Source organism: Trachypithecus francoisi, unplaced genomic scaffold (assembly GCF_009764315.1).
Source record: "Trachypithecus francoisi isolate TF-2019V2 unplaced genomic scaffold, Tfra_2.0 Contig00057_ERROPOS647011, whole genome shotgun sequence".
In the NCBI taxonomy this organism is placed as follows: domain Eukaryota; kingdom Metazoa; phylum Chordata; class Mammalia; order Primates; family Cercopithecidae; genus Trachypithecus; species Trachypithecus francoisi.
Genome location: NW_022680466.1, coordinates 450,111 through 471,636, shown reverse-complemented (window position 1 = coordinate 471,636; position 21,526 = coordinate 450,111). Strand labels below are relative to the sequence as shown.

Here is a 21,526-nt window from a genome sequence, read left to right as displayed (position 1 = left end):
TGGAAGGTTCTTTCTGTAGACACCCGGGAGGTATGAAAAATCAGCGTTTTGATGAGAAATGATTTTACCAATTTGCCTAAAAACTATGAAATAGAAAACCATGGTTTAGGGAGTTGGAAAAACTTGACATTTTATCCGCCAGATCAGTGAGAACGTCTTCCTCACCCGGTGACCTTCCCCTCAGGAACTCTGGAAACAGTGTTGTTGTTTTTTTTTTCTTTGTGAGACAGGGTCTCACTTTGTCCCCCAGGCTGGAGTGCAGTGATACCATCACGGCACACTGCAGCCTTGACCTCCCTGGACTCAAGGGATTCTCCTACTTCAGACTCCCAAGTAGCTGGGACCACAGGCACATGCCACCACACCTAGCAAATTTTTTGTATTTTTTGTAGAGATGAGCTCACGCTATGTTGTCCAGGATGGTCTGAAACTCCTGGGCTCAAGCAATCAGCCCACCTCAGCTTCCCAAAGTGCTGGGATTACAAGCCTGAGCCACTGCGCCTGTAACCTCAGCACTTTGGTTTTTATTCATCTCAGATGTAAATAATTGCCAGGTGGAGATCCCAGTGAAGGACCAGCCATGCCAAGGTGGTTTCTGAAATCTTGAAAATGGCACCAAGAGCTCAGTGGCTCTTTTAAGAATGCTGGGTGGAGACCACTGCCCTGGAGGCCCCATCAGCCTGGGCTGTCAGGTCTGGGATTGGGACTCCAGCCTGGCTTCTGGTTCATCCTGGTTTTTTTCCCCTTAATTTTACTTGTCTGAATCTTCAATATGAATCAATATCTAACTCATCTCTTCATAATCTTTTATATTCCTTCAAACAGACTATGTATTTTTATTAGAAAATATACGCCGGGTGCGGTGGCTCAAGCCTGTAATCCCAGCACTTTGGGAGGCCGAGACGGGCGGATCACGAGGTCAGGAGATCGAGACCATCCTGGCTAACACGGTGAAACCCCGTCTCTACTAAAAAAATACAAAAACTAGCCGGGCGAGGTGGCGGGCGCCTGTAGTCCCAGCTACTTGGGAGGCTGAGGCAGGAGAATGGCGTAAACCTGGGAGACGGAGCTTGCAGTGAGCTGAGATCCGCCACTGCACTCCAGTCCGGGCGACAGAGCGAGACTCCGCCTCAAAAAAAAAAAAAAAAAGAAAAAAGAAAATATAACAATTTTGGCCGGGCGCGGTGGCTCAAGCCTGTAATCCCAGCACTTTGGGAGGCCGAGACGGGCAGATCACGAGGTCAGGAGATCGAGACCATCCTGGCTAACATGGTGAAACCCCGTCTCTACTAAAAAACACAAAAAACTAGCCGGGCGAGGTGGCGGGCGCCTGTAGTCCCAGCTACTCGGGAGGCTGAGGCAGTAGCCTCAGTAAACCCGGGAGGCGGAGCTTGCAGTGAGCTGAGATCCGGCCACTGCACTCCAGCCTGGGCGACAGAGCAAGACTCCGTCTCAAAAAATATATATATAACAATTTTAAAAAACAGAGCTCATCAAAGCAAAAACAAAACCGTTTTCTTACCACCCTAACACAATCAGGATTGCATTTTTTGTATTTCCTTTAAGTCTCGCTTAGGTATAACCATCCCTGTGTACCTAAACTTGGGAGAATTACTGTGCACATGCAATTTTGTATCTTGCTCTAAGAAGTGATATCATATCCTAGGCCGGGCGTGGTGGCTCACGCTGGTAATCCCAGCACTTTGGGAGGCCAAGGCAGGTGGATCATCCAAGGTCAGGAGTTTGAGGACAGCCTGGCCAACAAGGTGAAACCCCGTCTGTAGTAAAAATACAAAAGTTAGCCGGGCATGTTGGCACGCAACTATAGTCCCAGCTACTTGGGAGGTTGAGGCAGGAGAACCTGGGAGTTGGAGGTTGCAGTCAGCTGAGATCGTGCCACTGAACTCCAGCCCAGGTGACAGAATGAGATTTTGTCTCAAAAAGCAAAAAACAACAAAAGAAGTGATATCATATCCTAAGCATTCTCTATGGTCTACGGTCATCAGAAGCACTATGTTTAATAATATGTTCCATTCCATTTTGTGAATATTTTCCCCCTGCTATCCAACATTTGTATTGATTCCATTTTGTACTCCAATAATACAAACAGTCCTGCAGGAGCTGGATTTGATGCAAAGAAAAAAAAAAAAAAAACAAACAGCCTCCCATGAACCTCTTTCTGAAAGGAGCTTTTTCCATATGATGGGTTATTTTCATAACACAGAGTCCTAGAATAGAATTTCTGGGTCAAAGTTATCAATATTCTAAAACCTCTCAGTACAACTCTCCACATGGCTTTCTAAAAGGGTTGCCTGAGTTTTCCCTGTGAGCCCTGGTGACAGAGCCAGCCTCATCATATTGCTGCCAGCACTGGGTGTTTACAACATTGTTTTGCTTATTTCTTTGACCAAAATAAAAGAAACTGCATTGCTGGCTTATCCTGCATCTGATTATGACTGAAATCGCTCCTTTACCCCTTTTGCTGACGGGTGTATTTTTTCTAACATACATATATTTACATTTTATTTTTATTATGTATTCTTTTTACTATTTTCAAAATAGAGATAGGGTCTCACTCTGTCACCCAGGCTGGAATGCAGTGGCGCCATCATAGCTCACTGCAGCCTTAAACTCCTGGGCTCAAGCGATCCTCCTGCCTCGGTCTCCCAAGTAGCTGGGACTACCGGTATGTGCCACCACACCCAGCTAATTTTTAAAAATTCTTTGTGGTGATGGGGTCTCAAACTCCTGGGCTCCAGTGATTCTCTCACCTCAGCCTCACAAAGCACTGGGATTACAGGTGTGAACCATGGTGTCCAGCCTACATTTGAATGTACTTATTTATGTGTGTTTTATAAATTTTTAATTTTAAATTTATATGGGTACATAGTAGGTGTATATACTTGTGGGGTACATGAGATATTTAGATACAGACATACATTGTGTAATAATCACATCAGGGTGATGGGGTATCCATCACCTCAAGCATTTATCATTTCTTGTGTTATGAACATTCCAATTACACTCTTTTAGTTGTTTTAAAATGTACTATAAATTCCTGTTGACTGTAGTCACCATGCTGTGCTATCCAGTGCTAGATCTATTCATGCTAACTATGTTTTTGTGCCCATTAACCATCCCCACTTTCTCCCTACTCCCCTCCACCCTTCTCAGCCTCTGGTAACCATCCTTCTACTTTCTATCTCCATGAGTTTAATTTTTAGCTCCCACAAATGTGTGAGAACATGTGAAGTCTGTCCTTCTGTCTGGCTTATTTCACTTAACATAATGTCCTCCAGTTCCATCCATGTTGTTTCAAATGACAGAATCTTATTCTTTTTCATGGCTGAATAGTACTCCATTGCATATATGAACCACATTTTCTTTCTCCATTCATCTGCTGATAGACACTCGGGTTGCTTCCAAATCTTGGCTATTGTGAATAGCGCTGCAATCAACACGGGAGTGTCCGACCTACATTTTTAGATACTCAAATTCTTCCTTGTAATTCCTTCTCTGGTGTTTCAATGTACAATCCACTCCTCCCTTAGAGATGGATAAATCTCTAATGCCACATCACTTTTCTTGCCCACCATCTCCTCATTAAGGACAAGGAGGCCATGTGAGGCCCACAGAGGTTCTGCAACTTTCTCAGGTCAGAAGCAGCCACAGAAAAATCTAGATCTCAGAGTTCCTGTAGCCGCAGGCTACCTTTGTGACAACAAAGTTGTCCTGGGCTGTCCTCAAGGCTACAGCCTCATAAACCTAATAAAAACAATACTACTTTTTGGTGAACACTGAAATTCTTTCCTGCCAGCAAGGAGACACTGTGACAGTGCCTCAGCCCAGGCTGGAGCTGGGGGAGGAGGTGGGACAGGATTTCTCATACTGCTTCTCAAGGAGTTGCTGTCAGCCTTTGCACAAGTCTTTGAATCAATTCATGTCACCCTCCAATTTTAAGGAATCCCACATAAACTCCTTCGTGGATTATTTTTTTAATAAAAAATAGTTTTAATGGAGATGGAGTCTTGCTATGTTGCCCAGCCCAGGTCTCAAATTCCTGGGCTCAAGTAGTCCTCTAGCCTCAGCCTCTGTAGTAGCCTCAGCACCTGTAGGCTTGCTGATCATTTTTTATTCATAACTTTTCACTGGATAAGTCTTAGAAGAGGATTTGCCTGCTTTCAAAAAGGAGTGGGAACAGCTTAGAATTAGAAAACACTCAGAATAATAAAACAGGAAAATGTAAAGAGTAACATTAGAAGAAGGGGAGGGCATCAACACTGACAATTACAAGAGTGATCATTACATTTAGCTTTGAGCTTCCTGGAAGCCAAGGCAAAAAGGGAAATGTCATGGGTTACACAACTCTCCTTATCTGACAAAGGAAACTTACCAGTTTTTCAAGGAAGAGAACTTTGTTTTCTGTACTAATCCATAAAAGAAATTAAGCAAATGAATCAAAGGACATTAAGCAATAACTCAGTGTCTGCCACATACATAGAAATGTTTTTTCCAGCCGGGCGTGGTGGCTCACGCCTGTAATCCCAGCACTTTGGGAGGCTAAGACAGGCAGATCACGAGGTCAGGAGATCAAGACCATCCTGGTTAACATGGTGAAACCCTGCCTCTACTAGAAAATACAAAAAAATTAGCCAGGTGTGATGGCAGGCACCTGTAGTCCTAGCTACTCGGGAGGCTGAGGCATGAGAATAGCATGACCCCAGGAGGCAGAACTTGCAGTGAGCCGAGATCGTGCCACTGCACTCCAGTCTGGGTGACACAGTGAGACTCCGTCTCAAACGAAGAAACAAACAAACAAAAAACAAAAGAGAAATGTTTTTCCATGTGGCTTTTTCTTGTTCTAACGCCACAAAAAAGTCAACAAGCCTTTATGAGACTTTGCAGTAGACACAAGGGTATTTACAAAGCAGACATGAACTACTGCCAATTGTCACATTCAGTCAACACCCTTTACAGAATCTTACATTTACAGAAGGGAGAGAAAAGGGGAATGGTTGTCATTATGAAATTAGAATCCTGAAATTGAATTTCTCAGCTACAGTAACATATATATTACACTTCAGCTCTGGAGAGACACTGACAAAAACCATCAAGGGAGAGAACAAAGTGTTGCAAGCTCCCAGTTTGGATCCAGGGAACTCCCAGTCAGGGGAGAAATGTCTGAGTCAGAGTTTGACCCTGAAGGAGAGGCTGTGGTGAGGTGGGGCTGGGGGGGTGTGTCCACTCGGTTTAATCAATTTCCTAGAGCACCCAAAGCAGCCCTAAGCTCTCACTAGACCTTGATCTGGTTTTGTTTGGGTTCAGGTCTCTCAAGGCTACTCCAAAGAGCCCAGCCCTCTCTCCCTGGCCTCAAGCCTGCAGCCCCACAGCCCCGTGCCTCACAGTTGGCTCCCAGGCTGGCCCAGGCTTGGCCGATCTCCAGCGCTGCCTGCTTGCTGGGCTGCGCTTTGCCTCACCAGGCTCAGCAGGGCCAGTGCAATGCTCTGCTGGGAATTTAACACGGGGTGGGCACTGGATGCCCACACAAGCCTTCTCTTCAAGTCCAAGGTGATCAGCTTGGGAACTGACACAGGAAAACCTGTCTATGTCCTGTCAAGTCAACCGGCCAAGGAAGAGATCAAATAACAGGGTAGAGTCACCTTCAGAATTATTTACACTGTCCTTTAAACAAGCTCCTTTAAAATGATTTGATTTACACAAGATTTTTCAGAAGCACTGATGTACAGGGAAAGATGCCTGGAGGCTCTCAGAGTTACAGATCTGTCCTAGAGGAGGGTCCCAGCCTGGCACTGCCCCCCACTCACTGTGGAGTCTGACATCTCAGCCCAAGCTCACCTGCATCCCTGGCCCTGATTGAGAAGGAGAGGCAAATGATCCCACGTACAAATTCACTGTATTTATTCCACATAAGTTCTACATAGATGCTTTTTAAAGCGACAGCTGGGCTTTGCTATTAAATATAATGTATTTTTAAGGCCAGGCACGGTGACTCACGCCTGCAATCCCAGTACTTTGGGAGGCCAAGGCAGGCAGATCACCTGAGGCCAGGAGTTTGAGACCAGCTTGGCCAACATGGTGAAACCCTGTCTCTACTAAAAATATAAAAATTAGCCGGGCGTGGTGGTGGGCGCCTGTAATCCCAGGTACTAGGGAGGCTGAGGCAGGAGAGTTGCTTGAACCTGGGAGGCGGAGGTTGCAGTGAGCCGAGATTGCACCATTGTACTCCAGCCTGGATGACAGAGTGAGACTCTGTCTCAAAATAAATAAATAAAGTATTTTTAGAATACTCAGTTCTCTATAATTGTCAGTGGTATATGAGAAGGGAGGAAAGAGGGGTAAAAGAAGAGAGAAATAGATCAGAGAGATGGGCAGAGGTGACTGGGTAGAGGCAGAGCAAGGCTGGGGGAAGGTGAAGACGAGTGTGTGCACGCACACACGCACACACACAGGCGCACGCACACACGCACATGCACACACAGGCACACACACACAGACGCCCTTATAAAAAAGAGAAGGTCGGGCATGGTGGCTCACACCTATAATCCCAGCAATTTGGGAGGCTGAGGCAGGAGGATCACTTGAGCCCAGGCGTTCAAGACCATCCTGGGAAACACAGTGAAACCACATCTCTACAAAAAATATAAGAAACTAGCCGGGCACTGTGGTGCAAGCCTGTGGTCCCAACTACTCAGGAGGCTGAGGTGGAAGGATTGCTTGAGCTCAGGACTTCAAGGTTGCAGTGAGCTACGATCGCACCACTGCACTCCAGCCTGGGCAACTCAGCAAGACCCTGTCTCAAAAAAGAGAAACAAATCAATACACACAGGGAAGAAAGCAAGCCACCCAGGCTGCGGCCCAGAACCAAGAAACAGTTACAGCATTCTATCGCCATCTTGTGGCCATCTTGAATATTGCACACCCAAGGCTTTCACAGCCCCACTGCTCAGGTAGGTTTCTGTCCATCCTGGGCTTCCAGGCTCTGTGCTGCTTCAGGTCTTCACATCCCAACTACTGGCCTGGACATCCTCCGAGAAAGTGACTTTAGCTCCAACTTCTCGGAGCCAACCAGGCCCCCGATGGCCCCCGGGCCCTTTCCTGGCCATGATTCTGCACACTCCCTTCTCCCTGCTGGCAGCCACAGGGTCCCCAGTTCTCCTGATCCTGCAGCCTGGGCCCCATATGAGCAACTTCTCTCTTGCCCTGCATGGCCCCTGGGACTCCTGCTTCTTCAGCTCTCCTCTGTGTTTCCCAGTGACCCCCCAAGAAGGGGTGCTGTTGCTGGGCCGTCACCCCGGCTTAACCCTCCCCAGCAGCTGCCCACAGCCCGCCCGCTTCAGCACTCCCACGGCCACTGCCAGCTGAACTGAGCCTCTCTTCAGGGCCACCCTCCACCACCCTCTGTCCTGTTGGGCGATGTCCAGCTGCTTGCAGCAGCCCCAACCTCTCTTCTGCCCGTGTGAACTCTCCTAGCGCTCAAGCTTCACACCCCTTGGCGCTGGACACACGCCCTCTGGCTGCCCCAGCCGCCTCCAGTTCTAGCTTTATTTTGCTTTTGCTCTGAAGAGCTCCATGTTATCTGAAGAGCTCCACGTTACCGTGTTCCACTATCCTCCTTCAGCTCCTGCACCCAGCACTCTGGGTGGGGGCTGTCCTTTCAAAGGCTACTGAACAGGTCCCCAGGTCCCCAACAGCAAACAAGGGTCTGCTTGTCTTCTCTGGCTTGCTGACTTGTGTGGGTTGCTCCCCTTGCATGTTCTTCCCTGGCCAAACTCTCCATCCTACCATTCCTCCTGCTGCTGCAACTGGCCCTGTTTCTCTGCTCATCTGCCCCTGTCCCCTGGCCTGGGCCCTGGGGGCAAAAGCTCTTAGCACAGAGCCTGGTGTTCAGAGGTACCCCATAAATGTTGTCTGAATGAATGAATAAAGGAATGAAATAAGGAAGGAATCAGCTTTTCTGTTCTTTCTTTTTTTTTTTTGAGACAGAGTCTCACTCTGTCGCCCAGGCTGGAGTGCAGTGGCTGGATCTCAGCTCACTGCTAGCTCCGCCTCCCGGGTTTACGCCATTCTCCCGCCTCAGCCTCCAGAGTAGCTGGGACTACAGACGCCCGCCACCTTGCCCGGCTAGTTTTTTATATTTTTTAGTAGAGACGGGGTTTCACCGGGTTAGCCAGGATGGTCTCGACCTCCTGACCTTGTGATCCGCCCGTCTCGGCCTCCCAAAGTGCTGGGATTACAGGCTTGAGCCACCGCGCCCGGCCTTTCTTTCTTTTTTTAAATAGGTCTCAGTCTCGCTCTGTTGCCCAGGCTGGGGTGTAGTGGTGTGATCATAGCTCACTGCAACCTTGAACTCCTGGTCTCAAGCGATCCTGCAGCACCAGCCTCCCAAAGTGCTGGGATTACAGGCATGCGCCACTGCGCCCAGCCAGGAGCCAGCTTTTGATGCTGTTATATGTTCTGTTTTACTGGTTGTGTTTTCTTCACTGTTTTTTTTTGTTTGTTTGTTTGTTTTAATTAGGAGTGCAAGGTTGTGTTTTCTGATTTATTTCTGCTCTTATCTTTGTTTCTAGATTCTTTTTTTTTCTTGTATTCTTTTTCCCCTCCATTAAGAACCTAACTTATATGCTGCAGTTATTTAATTTTTTAAATAACAGAAGTATTTAAAACTATGAAATCCTTCTAAGTACAATTTGGGGCGCCTTAATGTAATGTACAGGATTCATTTTACTTTACTTTTTTGATACAGGGTCTCGCCCAGGCTGGCGTTCAGTGGCGTGAACATGGCTCACTGCAGCCTTGACCTCCCAGGCTCAAGCAGTCCTCCCACCTCAGCCTCTGGAGTAGCTGGAACCACAGGCAAGTGCCAACATGCCCAGCTAATTAAAAAAAAAAAAAATTGTAAAGACAGGGTCTCCGTATGTTGCCCAGGCTGGTCTCCAACTCGTGGACTCAAGTGATCCTTCTGCCTTGGCCTCCCCAAGTGTTGGGATTAAGTGTGAGTCACCACACTTGGCCCCAACAAAATGTTTTAAAAGCTGGTCCTCTGTCTCTGTGTCTAGACACACCCCCACTCCCGCAGGCCAGACAGGGCGGGGATGAGCTTGGCAAGGGGCATGTGGGACCCATGGGCTGGCCTGGCTGGGTCTGAGTTTACTGAGGAGCCAGGCGCTTGGAACCTGCAAATAGGAATAGAGTTGGGACCGAAAGTGGAAAATGAGTCACTGGATCAGGGTGCACAGGAGGCCACAGTGGTTGAGATTGAGGGTAGGTGTCAGCAGTAAGATCCTAGGGCCACTGAGTCTCAGCCAGGCTGCACAAGTCACCCAGGGGAAGCCCAACCCAAGATGACAACAGGTCCGGGGTGCTCGGGCACTGGAATGGTGTTTAAAAGAATCCCCTCTTCCCCCCAGGTGCTCCCTTTTGCAGTCAGGATGGAACACCGCTGCCCACGGCTCACTACAAGATCGGTGGGGTCTACGGGCTTTTCCTGCCTGGCATCCCACCCAGCTCTTCCTCCTTCCCTGCAATCTCTACCCCTACCCAGCCAGAGCTCCAGTGTGGCCACCTGATTATCTGCATTTTCCTTTAAAAATAATTCAATTTGGGGCCCCCAAAGCAATACATGTTCACTGTAGCAAATCCCGAAAACAGAGAAAAGCACAAAGGAGAAAACAGACGTTTTCTGTTTTTTTTCCCGAATGATTTACAGCAATCTGCGGTGGTTTTCAGCCTCTGCAGGTTCCCAAACCTGACTTGGCTCCTGCTCTTCTGTCTTCGGTGTGAGCATCTGTTCTGGCAGGATTGAGTGATTCTTCAGACTCCTCCAGCTTTGTCTCTTTTTTAGCCAAACATTTATTGAGCACTTACTGTATGCTGGGCACACATGAGGCCACAGGGACCCAAAGGTCTCAGCAAAACCTCATGGAGCCTTCAGGCCAATCTAGGAGGAGAAGGCCTGAGACCCTCCAGCGGGTCGTTTTAAAGGCCCTTGTGCGTGGACCCCGTATGACTTTTTTTCTTCTTTCCTGGAGATTCATGTGTTGGTCTTTGTGATGGCTGAGGTTTGGTTTCAGACAATTTTTCTAGGCTTTCCTGGCATTTAAGGGAGGCTGTGACTGCGTCCTCTGCCACTTTTCCATACTTCATCCCCCAAAATATCTCAAGAAAAGTAAAGTCACCCTTTCTCCTTTAACCCTTTAGTACATTTGGATGTGCCGTCTCCGCCCAGCATGATGACGTCATAACCTGGGGCCCCGTCTGCCCCTTTCTTTTTTTTTTTTTTTGAGATGGAGTCTTGCTCTGTCGCCCAGGCTGGAGTGCAGTGGCCGGATCTCAGCTCACTGCAAGCTCCGCCTCCCGGGTTTACGCCATTCTCCTACCTCAGCCTCCCGAGTAGCTGGGACTACAGGCGCCCGCCACCTCGCCCGGCTAGTTTTTTGTATTTTTTTTTTTTAGTAGAGACGGGGTTTCACCATGTTAGCCAGGATGGTCTCGATCTCCTGACCTCGTGATCCGCCCGTCTTGGCCTCCCAAAGTGCTGGGATTACAGGCTTGAGCCACCGCGCCCGGCCTGCCCCTTTCTATACTTGGCATGAGGTCGCTTGACTCTCACCCCTCATGGGCACAGGCAGGGCAGCCACAGAGTGGGAGGGACAGTTCTGGCCCTGAAAGGGGCCTTCAATGGAAAGCTGTCTTCCCTGCTCAGCCCCATTCCTGCTGCTCTCTTCAGAGCTGTAAGAACTGGGCCAAACGGTGCCCACACCTTCCAAGTCAACCTCAGATGAACTCAGGGTCAACAGGGGAGCTACCTCCCATGCTAAGCTGAGGGTTCTGTCTCTGGCAACCTGAATCATCCACTCACACAGAGCCCGAGTTAAATTAACCCTGCATTCAATGAGGGCCGGCCACCTGCACAGTCTTGTGGGCACTACAAAAACGCGTGAGACTCGGCCTTCACCCTCAGTCACGGCCCAGACTAGGGAGCAGCACAAGCATGTTCAGTGTGGTCAGGGTTTTCAGGGGCTTTGAGAAGAGAGAGGGGAATCCAGGAAGACTTCCTGGAGGAGATGGCAACTGAACTTGGGTTTAAGGGAAGGGAAGAGATAAGGAGAGAAGGACATTCCCTGCTGTGGGACACTGGGCAGGGCATGGCAGAACCCAGGGGCCCCCGGGGGGTGCATGGGTGGGGAACCCCAGACAGGGAGCAGCAGATTCAGACTGGGGGGAAGGGAGCACTTTGCGGGTACTGCCTGTCATGTGACTTAAGGAGATCCTGGGTGTGCCTGGATGGCAGTCTGGGTGCTGGAGCAGGATGGGGGTACATGGGTGGGCAATGGGAGAAAAGGCAGGAAAGGCCAGTGAGGGCCCCTCTGGGCTCTTGGGCAGCACCAGGGCCCAGGCACCCTGGAGAATGAAGGTCACAGTGGTCCCGAGATGGGGCTTCTAGAGGCGACTTTCGAGAACCGAATGAGGACTGGAAAGTCTGGAGAGGAGGGAACGCATTGTCCCCAGTGGAAGCGCAGGACAGTTTCCCTCAGCTGTGGTACAGGACAGAGGCCCTGGGTCACCTGTGAGTTATTTCCCCAAGGCCTCTAACCAGGCCATTGTGGTGGGTGAGGGTCCAGAGACCCTCTTCCACTACAAGCTCCACATGCCTAAGCAGGGAGAGGCCGGACTTTTAATTTAACCCAGATTGTTCGCCATCAAGAGGGAGATCCTGAGATGCTCTCTTCCCTCCCTCCCTCCCTCCTGTGTTCCAGGGAGCTCTGCCCTTGTCCCCATGGCCACAGGGGAGCCACTGTCTGTCCTTTCCTTGATGAGAGGAGGTGCTCCAGGGCACAGCTGAGTCTTCTCCACCTCTGTGCATGGTCTGGCACGCAGGGGCACTCAAAGGAGGCTCGATGCAGAGAGGCAGGGTCTACACATGCATCCCTTTTAACCCAACCGTCTATTTCCAGCCTGACGGGATGCGACGCTGCACCCACAGGCTTGTTCAGGGGCAAGGGGGCTCCTGCATCGAAGCCTGGGCCAGGGTAGGTGGCAGGGTTTGAGGCAAGGTGCCCACATGCACTGGCGCCCACCCTCCCTCCACATGGCCCAGGCTCAGGCCCAAGTGATAAGAAATTCAACGGTGTGGAGAGCGCCTGCGTTGGGGCGGCAAGCTGACACACAGGCCCAGGGTTTCAGAAAGCCCTTAGCTCCCCGAGGCCCAGTGCCCAGAAGGCCCAGCACATCTGCAGACTCAGAGTGAGCTGTGGTCCTCCGCACCCCCAGCCTCCTCTTCACCCTACCCCAGCTCTGCTGGGTGTTGGGAAGGGGGTCCTGGGCTGAACTGTGGTCCCCACAAATTCATATGTTGAAGCCCTAACCCCCCCGTACCTTAGAACATGACTCTATTTGGAGACAGGGCCTTTAGAGAGGTGATTAAGTGAAATATGAGGTCATCAGGCTGGGCCCTAAGCAATAGCGTTCTTTTCTTTCTTTTTTTTCTTGTTTTGAGATGGAGTCTCACTCTGTTGTGCAGACTGGAGTACAATGGCACTATCTCAGCTCACTGCAACCTCTGCCTCCCCGGTTCAAGCGGTTCTCCTGCCTCAACCTCCTGAGTAGCTGGGATTACAGGCATGCGCTACCACCATGCCCAGCTAATTTTTGTATTTTTAGTAGAGATGAGGTTCCACCCTGTTGCTCAGGCTGGTCTCGAACTCCTGACCTCATGATCCGCCCGCCTTGGCCTCCCAAAATGCTGGGATTACAGGCATGAGCCATCACGCCCAGCCGCCATGGTGTTCTTATAAGATGAGCGCGTGCAGAGCCAGGGAGCACACACAGAGGGAAGACCGCGGCAGCGCAGGGTGGAGGTGGCTATGCACGGCCACAGAGAGGCCTTGGAAGACACCCACCACCCACACCTGGCTGGTGAGGAGGCACACTGCTGTTCTTTCACTGCGGTGCTTTGTATGTCAGCCCTAACGCACCCAGATGAGGGGCACAGGGACAGGAGTGGAGAAAGGGGTCCAGGCCAGGCCCCTGGAAGTCCGTGCTTCTCCACCTTTAGGAAGCTGGAGAGCTCGTGAGCACCCACTTGCCCCCAAAAGAATCAGCTGATGAAAACAGAACCCCCAATCTCCCCAGAATCCAGAGGAACCCAACCTAAGCAGATGGCCCATGAGTGGAGATGCCCACCTATGGGTGGCAGCGTGTTCTACCCAGAAGGCAGGTGGGGAGCCGCTGTGGGTGCCCTGACTATGAGAGCTTCCGGCCGTGGAGACACAGCCCTGCCATCTCGGTCCGATTAACAGGGACTGAAGGGGCAAGAGAAGAGCCAGAACGTGCTCTCGCCTGAGGAGAGCACTCTCAGTGTAGTGGAGACCCCAATAAAGAACTGAACTTCCTTGAAGAGGGTCTGGACGGGACCGGGGTATTATGCGGGGGTGGTAGCTGAGCCCAGGTGCGGGGAGCCCCACAGCTCCAGGCACAGCGGCGCACCTCCACGCGCAGCCCCATTGCTCCGTGCGCAGCCCCATGGCTCCATGCTCAGCCGCGCACCTCCACGTGCTGCCCTACCTCTCCATTAGCAGCCCTACCCCTCCAGGCGCAGCCCTACCCCTCCAGGCGCAGCCCTACCCCTCCAGGCGCAGCTCCACCCTTCCAGGCGCAGCCCCCCACATCTCCACGCGCAGCCAGCCTCTCTTACCTTTCCGCCTCCCAGGCGCAGCCCCCCACATCTCCACGCGCAGCCAGCCTCTCTTACCTTCCCGCCTCCCGGCTGGTGCTTCAGGTTCTCAGTGGAGCCGATCTTGGACTTGACGTTCTTCAGGTCTGGCATGGGCACGGGGGCTGTCTGCAGGCGGCTCTTGGCGGAAGACGGCGACTTGGGGGGAGTACGGACCACCGCCACCTTCTTGGGCTCCCGGGCTGGAGGGGTTGGAAGGGACGGGGTGCGGGAGCGGCTGCCGGGAGTGCCCGGGGAGCCGGGGCTGCTGTAGCCGCTGCGTTCCCCTGATTTTGGAGGTTCACCTGGGGAGGAAGGGAGGGAGTGAAGCCAGGACTCAGGTGGGGGTCAGAAAAGGCCCTGGGGGCTGCCTGTCCCGCAGGTCCATTCCCAGGCTCACTGGGTTAGGCAGGTGGAGGCCAGGTTGGAAGCGCAGCTACAGCAGCAGGAGGCAGCCGCCCTGGAGAAGCATCTCCTCCTCCCTGCCTTTTTGCTTAGGGACAGAGACACCCCTTTCCCAGGAAAGCAATGGAAAACCATCAACCACCATACAACACTGGCTCCCAGAGAGGTGGCCAACTTGGCCCCTCGGTCTTTGGGTCAAGAGATGGGCTCCAACAAGCTGTGTGGTCTCAGACAAGTCACTTCCCCTCTCTGAGCTCAGAGGCCTTAATTTGAAAATGGATATAATTATAACCCCTGCAGCCAGGGTGGCTCCAGGAGGTGGTAGATATGCTTTGCCAACCTCTAGTGCAATTCTTTAGGGCCTTTATCCTAAATAAGGGTGACACAGTGACGGGACCCAGCTGTGCCCTCAAGCCTGGACGCTCCTGACCCTTTCTCCACAGGGTGAATGTTCAGCTGTTCGGCTAGTTCAGGGCTCCTGCCAGCTCCCTGGCTCCTCTGTGGGATCTGGGCTCCAGAACAGGATGCCTGCTCCACACCCGCTTGTTCCTAACTGTCCACACGAGCCATGCCACTTCATGCTGCTGTGCCAGTGCCATACAGTTCCCCACCTGCCATGCATAGCAGTAAGTGCACCTTTCCAACACCCCAGAAGCTGCTGGGGAGGTCTCCTCTCCTCTCCACGCAGATGCTGTCCCTCCCTCCTCTGGGTGTCCTTTACCCCCAAACTTGCTTCTGTTACTGCACTTCCCAGGTCCCTGTTACACTTCAACACTCTGCTATTCCATCTCATGGGTCCGTGTTTTCCGAAGTCTGGCCCACGGAACCCTGCGTCAGAATCTCTGGAGCTTTCAAGGAGGAAAGTAGGACTTGTAAAGTGCAAATTTCTGGGCCCCATTGAGAGTGGATAGAGCAGAATCTCTAGGGGTGGGGCCTGAAAAGCTCACTTTTCTCAAGCTCCCCAAAGACTGAAGTCTGAGAACTGCAGGCCTCACTCTGTGCTGAGGTGCGCTTAGCTCCCCTGCAGTCTGAGAACTTTGCTTTCCTGCTGGTCTGGAAGCTTCCCACAGCAATGCCCCTGCCGCTGCCCCAGGCATTCGCTGTAACACATACCTGCTGGCCAGACCTGGAGAAGGGCAGCTCTTTGTTTGAAGCACACATGTAGCCAATGGGCAACTTGGTCAGCGACGAATAAGCACTAGTTTTGTTGTTGTTATTTATTTATTTATTTATTTTTTTGACGGAGTGTCGCTCTGTCACCCAGGCTGGAGTGCAGTGGCGTGATCTCGGCTCACTGCAAGCTCTGCCTCCCAGGTTCAAGCGATTCTCATGCCTCAGCCTCCCGTGGCTGGGAGGAGAATCCTGGGAATCCTGGGATTACAGGCATGCAGTGCCATGCCTGGCTAACTTTTGTATTTTTAGTAGAGACTTATTTTAGTAGAGACTGTATTTTTGTATTTTTAGTAGAGACTTCTTTTTTTTTTGAGACGAAGTCTCGCTCTGTCGCCCAGGCTGTAGTGCAGTGGCGCAATCTTGGCTCACTGCAAGCTCCGCCTCCCAGGTTTACGCCATTCTCCTGCCTCAGCCTCCCGAATAGCTGGGACTACAGGCGCCCGCCACTACGCCTGGATAATTTTTTGTATTTTTAGTAGAGACGGGGTTTCACCATGTTAGCCAGGATGGTCTTGATCTCCTGACCTCATGATCTGCCCGCCTCCGCCTCCCAAAGTGCTGGGATTACAGGCGTGAGCCACCGCGCCCGGCCAGTAGAGACTTCTTTTTTTTTTTTTTCTTTTGCTTTTGAGATGGAGTCTGGCTCTGTCGCCCAGGCTGGAGTGCAGTGGCCGGATCTCAGCTCACTGCAAGCTCCGCCTCCCGGGTTTATGCCATTATCCTGCCTCAGCCTCCAGAGTAGCTGGGACTATAGGCGCCCGCCACCTTGCCCGGCTAGTTTTTTTTTTGTATTTTTTAGGAGACAGGGTTTCACCATGTTAGTCAGGATAGTCTCGATCTCCTGACCTTGTGATCCGCCCGTCTCGGCCTCCCTAGAGACTTCTTTAGTAGAGGTTTTACCATGTTGGCCAGGCTGGTCTTGAACTCCTGACCTTAGATGATCCACCTGCCTCAGCCTCCCAAAGTGCTGGGAATACAGGCGTGAGTTACCGCGCCCAGCCAGCACCAGTTTTTAGGATTTAAAGAATTCCATGTCTCTTTTTTAAATAATGTTTTTTATAGAGACGGGGTCTGACTATGTTGCACAGGCTGGTCTTGAACTTCTGGCCTCAAGCAATTCTCCCACCTCAGCCTCCCAAAGTGCCAGGATTATAGACGTGAGCCACCGTGCCCTGCTGATTTCCATGTCTTGGATGTTCCTGAAGTAGTCAAGCTTTGTGGCAACAGAACACATGAAGCCTCTTCTTTTCTACATAAGGAAACAACAGATGGGGCCTTGGCCTCCAGGGCCTCCAGGCTCAGCCTCTCTGCCTCCTCAGATCTCCCATCCTCTGCCTCCCTGACTTCAGAGACCCAGGGTGACCAGCGGGCTTGGTGGTGGTGGCTCCAAATCCTTTTCATGCCTCTTACTTGCAGAGTGGTCTTGGGCAAGTCACCTGACCTCCCTAAGCCTATGTCTTCATCTGAAAAATAGGGAGACAGCCATGCATGGTGGTTCATGCCTGTAATGCCATTGTCCCTGAAGTCAAGGAGAGCACACAGGATTAGAAAGCCCATCGGACAAACACAGCTGCACAAAATTTGGGGAAGAGAATTCGGACTGCTCCATCTTCAGGCTGCGAACCCTGTGTGAACCCTGCATTGCAGAAAAGGGTCCTCTCGGCTCTAGAAACACAAGCCAGGGAACAGCCACACATGCAAAGGGAGGCTGCTCCCAGTGAAGCAGGCTCCTGAGTACCTCTCTCAGATTTGGGCTCTGCAGGGGGTGGTTTTCTCTGCGCTTGCTTGGTCGCTTAAAGAGAAAAATCCACAAAAGCCTCATTATCATCAGGGTTAAATGGGGCCTTAATGAGTCCTTCACATGGCAGGCACCCACGGCCGGCCCAGCAGGGGCCCCATTCTGAGACAAGGTGGAGGAGGCCCAAGGGGAGGGTCTCTCCACATGCAGGCAGCCACCGAAGAGCAGGTAAGACCCAAAGGGAAATGCATGACCTTGTTTCAGGTTGTTACAAAGTGTGAGTCCCCTGTAATCCCAGCACTTTGGGAGGCCGAGGTGGGCAGATCACTTGAGGTCAGGAGTTCGAGACCAGCCTGGTCAATACGGTGAAACCCTGTCTTTACTAAAAATACAAAAATTAGCAGGGCTTGGTGGCCTGTGCTTATAGTCCCAGCTACTCAGGAGGCTGAGGCAGGAGAATTGCTGGAACCTGGGAAGAAGAGGTTGCAGCGAGCCAAGATCATGCCACTGCACTCCAGCCTGGGCGACACAGTGAGACTCTGTCTCAAAAAAACAACCACAAAAAACAGCGTGTGAGTCAACTGGCCCAATGTTAAGTGAAAAAAACAGCAGGATCCAAACCCTACTTAAAATCCTGTCAAAATTCTGGGAATTATCCCTGGATCACCATGTCTATGAGAAAAACACCAGGCCAGAAAACACGAAGCGAAAAGACAAAAACAACGAGCCTTAGTGAGCGGCCATCCTTGGGGCCGCCACCGCACCGCGTGTGTGAAACGCCACCACAAAGACACGCAGCAGGTGCTGGGCAGGCTCTGGGCAGCTCCCTCAGGCCAGGGAGAAGATCCAGGCCAGGCTTTGGCCACAGCCTGCAGCAAGAGCCACAGGCTGCCTGCACACCACCAAGGAGCAAGTGCAGGTCAGACACCCCTACGTGGTGCAGGGTCTAAACCCAGTGGCGGGACACTTTACTGGGGCAATGGGACAGAGAAGTGCTCAGGGAGGCTGTCCCTAATCCCGAAAGAGGATGACTGTTTTCTTTGTTTTTTGTTTGTTTGTTTGTTTTGAGACGGAGTCTCACTATGTCGCCCAGGCTGGAGTGCAGTGGCGCGATCTTGGCTCACTGCAAGCTCCGCCTCCCGGGTTCACGCCATTCTCCTGCCTCAGCCTCCTGAGTAGTGGGACTACAGGCGCCCACCACCAAGCCTGGCTAATTGTTTCTATTTTTAGTAGAGACGGGGTTTCACCAAGTTAGCCAGGATGGTCTTGATCTCCTGACCTTGTGATCCGCCCGCCTCGGCCTCCCAAAGTGCTGGGATTACAGGCGTGAGCCACTGCGCCCGGCCTGTTTGTTTTGTTTGTTTTCGAGAAAGAGTCTCACTTTTGTTGCCCAGGCTGGAGTGCAATGGCGTGATCTCGGCTCGCTGCAACCTCCGCCTCCCGGGTTCAAGCGATTCTCCTGCCTCAGCCTCCTAAGTAGCTGGGATTATAGGCACCTGCTACCACGTCCAGCTAATTTTTTTGTATTTTTAGTAAAGACAGGGTTTCGCCATGTTGGCCAGGCTGGTCTCGAACTCCTGACCTCAGGTGATCCACCCTCCTCAGCCTCCAAAGTGTTGGGATTACAGGCATGAGCCACCATGCCCAGCCGCGACTGTTCTTAACAGCACCCCGACTGCAAAATAACTAGATGGATGCCTTACTGGGTACTCAAAACTGACTGGGTTTTACTCACAGGAGCCCAGGGCAATGGGCCCAGCCTGTGACTGCTCAGCTAAGACCCTCAGGTTTTGCAGCAGACTCCTAACGTCCCCAGCAAGTTAAGCTGCCTGGGGGTTGAGCCCTAAGTGACGTCACCCATTGTGACCTATCCAGGCTGCTGCTCTGTCTCCAGAGACATTTGTCTTCAGTCTCATTTGGGGACTGCAAACACACCATGCTGGGGCTGCCTTTATGGAACCCTGGACCTGGGGCCAGAGAGGCTCCGAGAGCTGCCATTTAGTAGCCATATGACCACATTTTCCTCGGGCTTAAAATGAGCTGGTTAGACTCAGTCAAGCAAACTCTCAGAGGCTCGATTTCTTTCTTTTTTTTTCCCTTTTTCTGTATTTTTTTTTTTTTTTATCATGCTGCAGAATCAGAAATTATCAATTTCTTCACTGATAAAAAGTGAGGATTCAGGCTGGGAGTGGTGGCTCCCGCCTGTAATCCCAGCACCATGGGAGGCCAAGGCAAGTGGATCACCTGAGGTCAGGAGTTCGAGACCAGCCTGGCCAACATGGCGAAACCCCGTCTCTATCGAAAATACAAAAAATTAGCCGGGTGTGGTGGCAGGTGCCTGTAATCCCAGCTACTAGGGAGGCTGAGGTAGGAGGATTGCTTAAACCCGGGAAGTGGAGGTTGCAGTGAGCTGAGATCGCGCCACCGCACTCCAGCCTGGGCAACAAGAGCGAAACTCCATCTCAAAAACAAAACAAAACAAACAAAAACGTGGGGATTCAACATCTGCCTCAGAAATCAGAAGAACTGCGAAGGAAATGAAGACTCGGTGCTTAGTAAACTGCAAGGTGCTGACCAGCTGCCAGGGATCGTTCATTCTCAGTGGCCTAAGGCCTCCTAAAATGAAGGCTGTACCTCTGAGAGCTTCAGCTTCCTCTAAGATTCAAGAGAACATTCTTCTTACCAGAGCTGGGTGGTGTCTTTGGGGCGGGCGGGGTTTTTGCTGGAATCCTGGTGGCGTTGGCTTGGCCCTTCTGGCCTGGAGGGGCCGCTCCCCGGGGTGTGGCGATCTTCGTTTTCCCATCAGCCCCCTGTAAATGAAACATGGTCGAGGGTTTTTTCACCATTGGGAAAAGCTGCTGCCACCAAGAGTCAACACCAGCCCCACTCCGCACCTTGACTCAAAACGCGGTTAAGACTGGGGTGACCCTTTGCCTTCTAGATGCCCCAAGTGTCTGCTACAATCATGAGGGCTTTCTGGGCACACAAATCCACATCCCCACCCAAACTCCAAGTTCCCTGAGGACATTTCCTCTCAGAGGAACTGTGTGCATTAATTATCAGCATGAGTTGTGCCAAGGCCAGCAGAGCTTACAGCAATGATCAAGTCACTCTCCATGTCTATCAATCGGCAGGACATTAGTGCACTATGCGTAGGCAGACATCCATTTTCTGACTCTAATTATGGATTTATTTGGCTGATGGTGGTTGGTTCCACCAGAGGCCCTTGGAGACAGTGTTGAACCTGGCCAAGGATGCTAAAGAGAGCTACGTTGTGTTCTTTCATTCTCTCCCAAACAACCCTAAGGCGTCAGGAACTCCTTGGGTGTGCTCAGAGCAGGTGAGCACCCGAGGAGGGGAGCACCAGCATCACTGACAAAACTGGTTGTCAGAGTCGGGCATGGCACAGTCTAGGGACTAGGGCAGTCCCTGGGTTCGGCTACCCAGCAGATGATCCTTAGACATAAAACAAACTCAAAAAAGAAACTGACATTAACTAAGGACCACAAGCTAGTCCAGGGGGGAGTGAGCTCACAGGGCAGTGTTGCTGTGGCCTGATGCCGTCCTACCCAGATCAGGGGAATCTGGAAACATTTCTGCTTACCAAAATCAGGAATGGGCAAAGGAACCCAATGAGAGTAGCCACTTTGGGTTTGTTGTTAAAAAAAATTTTGCGACAGGGTCTTGCTCTGTCACCCAAGCTGGAGCCCAGTGGCACAATCTTGGCTCACTGCAACCTCTGCTTCTGGAGTTCAAGCAATTCTTGTGCCTCAGCCTCCCGAGTAGATGCAATTACAGGTGCATACCACCACGCCCGGCTAATTTTTGTATTTATAGTAGAGACAGGGTTTCACTATGTTGGCCAGGCTGGTCTCGAACTCCTGACCTCAGGTGATCCACCCTCCCAAAGAGCTGGGATTACAGGTGTGAGCCACTGTGCCCAGCCTTAGAGTAGCAGTTTGGAAACCAAGGTCCCACCAGGTGTCTGAGGGGCTGCTGCTAGGAGAGCCTGTGGGGTGCTGAGAGGTACGGCCCCCAGCTCTCTTTTCCTCTTTGCCCAGAATTCTAACTATTTACACGGTGCTTCTGTGTCAAAGCTCATTTGAAGAAAGGTCTTTGAGGCTAAAAAACAAAAAACAAAAAAACCCCCACATTTGCAAACCACAGCAGAGCAGCCTGGTTCTTTTCAAAGGTGGTTTCCTTACCTTGAGTTTCATCTCCTTTGCTCCAGAACTGCCAGTTCGGGGAGTGACAGAAGAGACGTATTTAGGAGAGGAAGGTGGCTCTGGGCACACGGCAGGGCTGGAGGGTTGGATCAGAGGGTCTGAGCTACCAGGAGTGGGGTGTTTGGGGCTAAGGCAAGGCCTATTTTTCAAGGTTTTAGCAGAGGAACGTGTGGATGTCTTAAACATAAACATAAATAAAATCAAAATAAAAGTCAGCACATGGAGGAGGAAAACAAACTGAAAAAAGGACAG

At 51.3% G+C, this 21,526-nt stretch overlaps 2 protein-coding genes across 24 annotated transcripts in view; both read right to left on the bottom strand.

Moving 5' to 3' along the window:
• MAPT (microtubule associated protein tau) overlaps window positions 1-21,526 on the bottom strand; it is a 135,680-nt gene that overhangs the window by 16,827 nt on the left and 97,327 nt on the right. For 9 of the 23 annotated variants that reach the window (XM_033218824.1, XM_033218006.1, XM_033218334.1 and 6 more), the window contains 4 exons: window positions 21,254-21,451; window positions 19,732-19,858; window positions 17,049-17,102; window positions 13,772-14,037 (listed from right to left, as the gene is read on the bottom strand). In XM_033218824.1, the coding sequence (XP_033074715.1) occupies window positions 13,772-14,037; window positions 17,049-17,102; window positions 19,732-19,858; window positions 21,254-21,451 (645 nt within the window). The remainder of the gene's footprint in view (window positions 1-13,771; window positions 14,038-17,048; window positions 17,103-19,731; window positions 19,859-21,253; window positions 21,452-21,526) is intronic. The other 14 variants (XM_033219370.1, XM_033219499.1, XM_033219446.1 and 11 more) reach the window with 3 other exon arrangements.
• On the bottom strand, window positions 10,548-10,979 carry STH (saitohin; the record flags this gene model as incomplete). Its single annotated transcript, XM_033219805.1, has 1 exon — window positions 10,548-10,979. A coding segment is annotated over one exon (381 nt), but the record flags the coding sequence as incomplete, so codon positions are not given.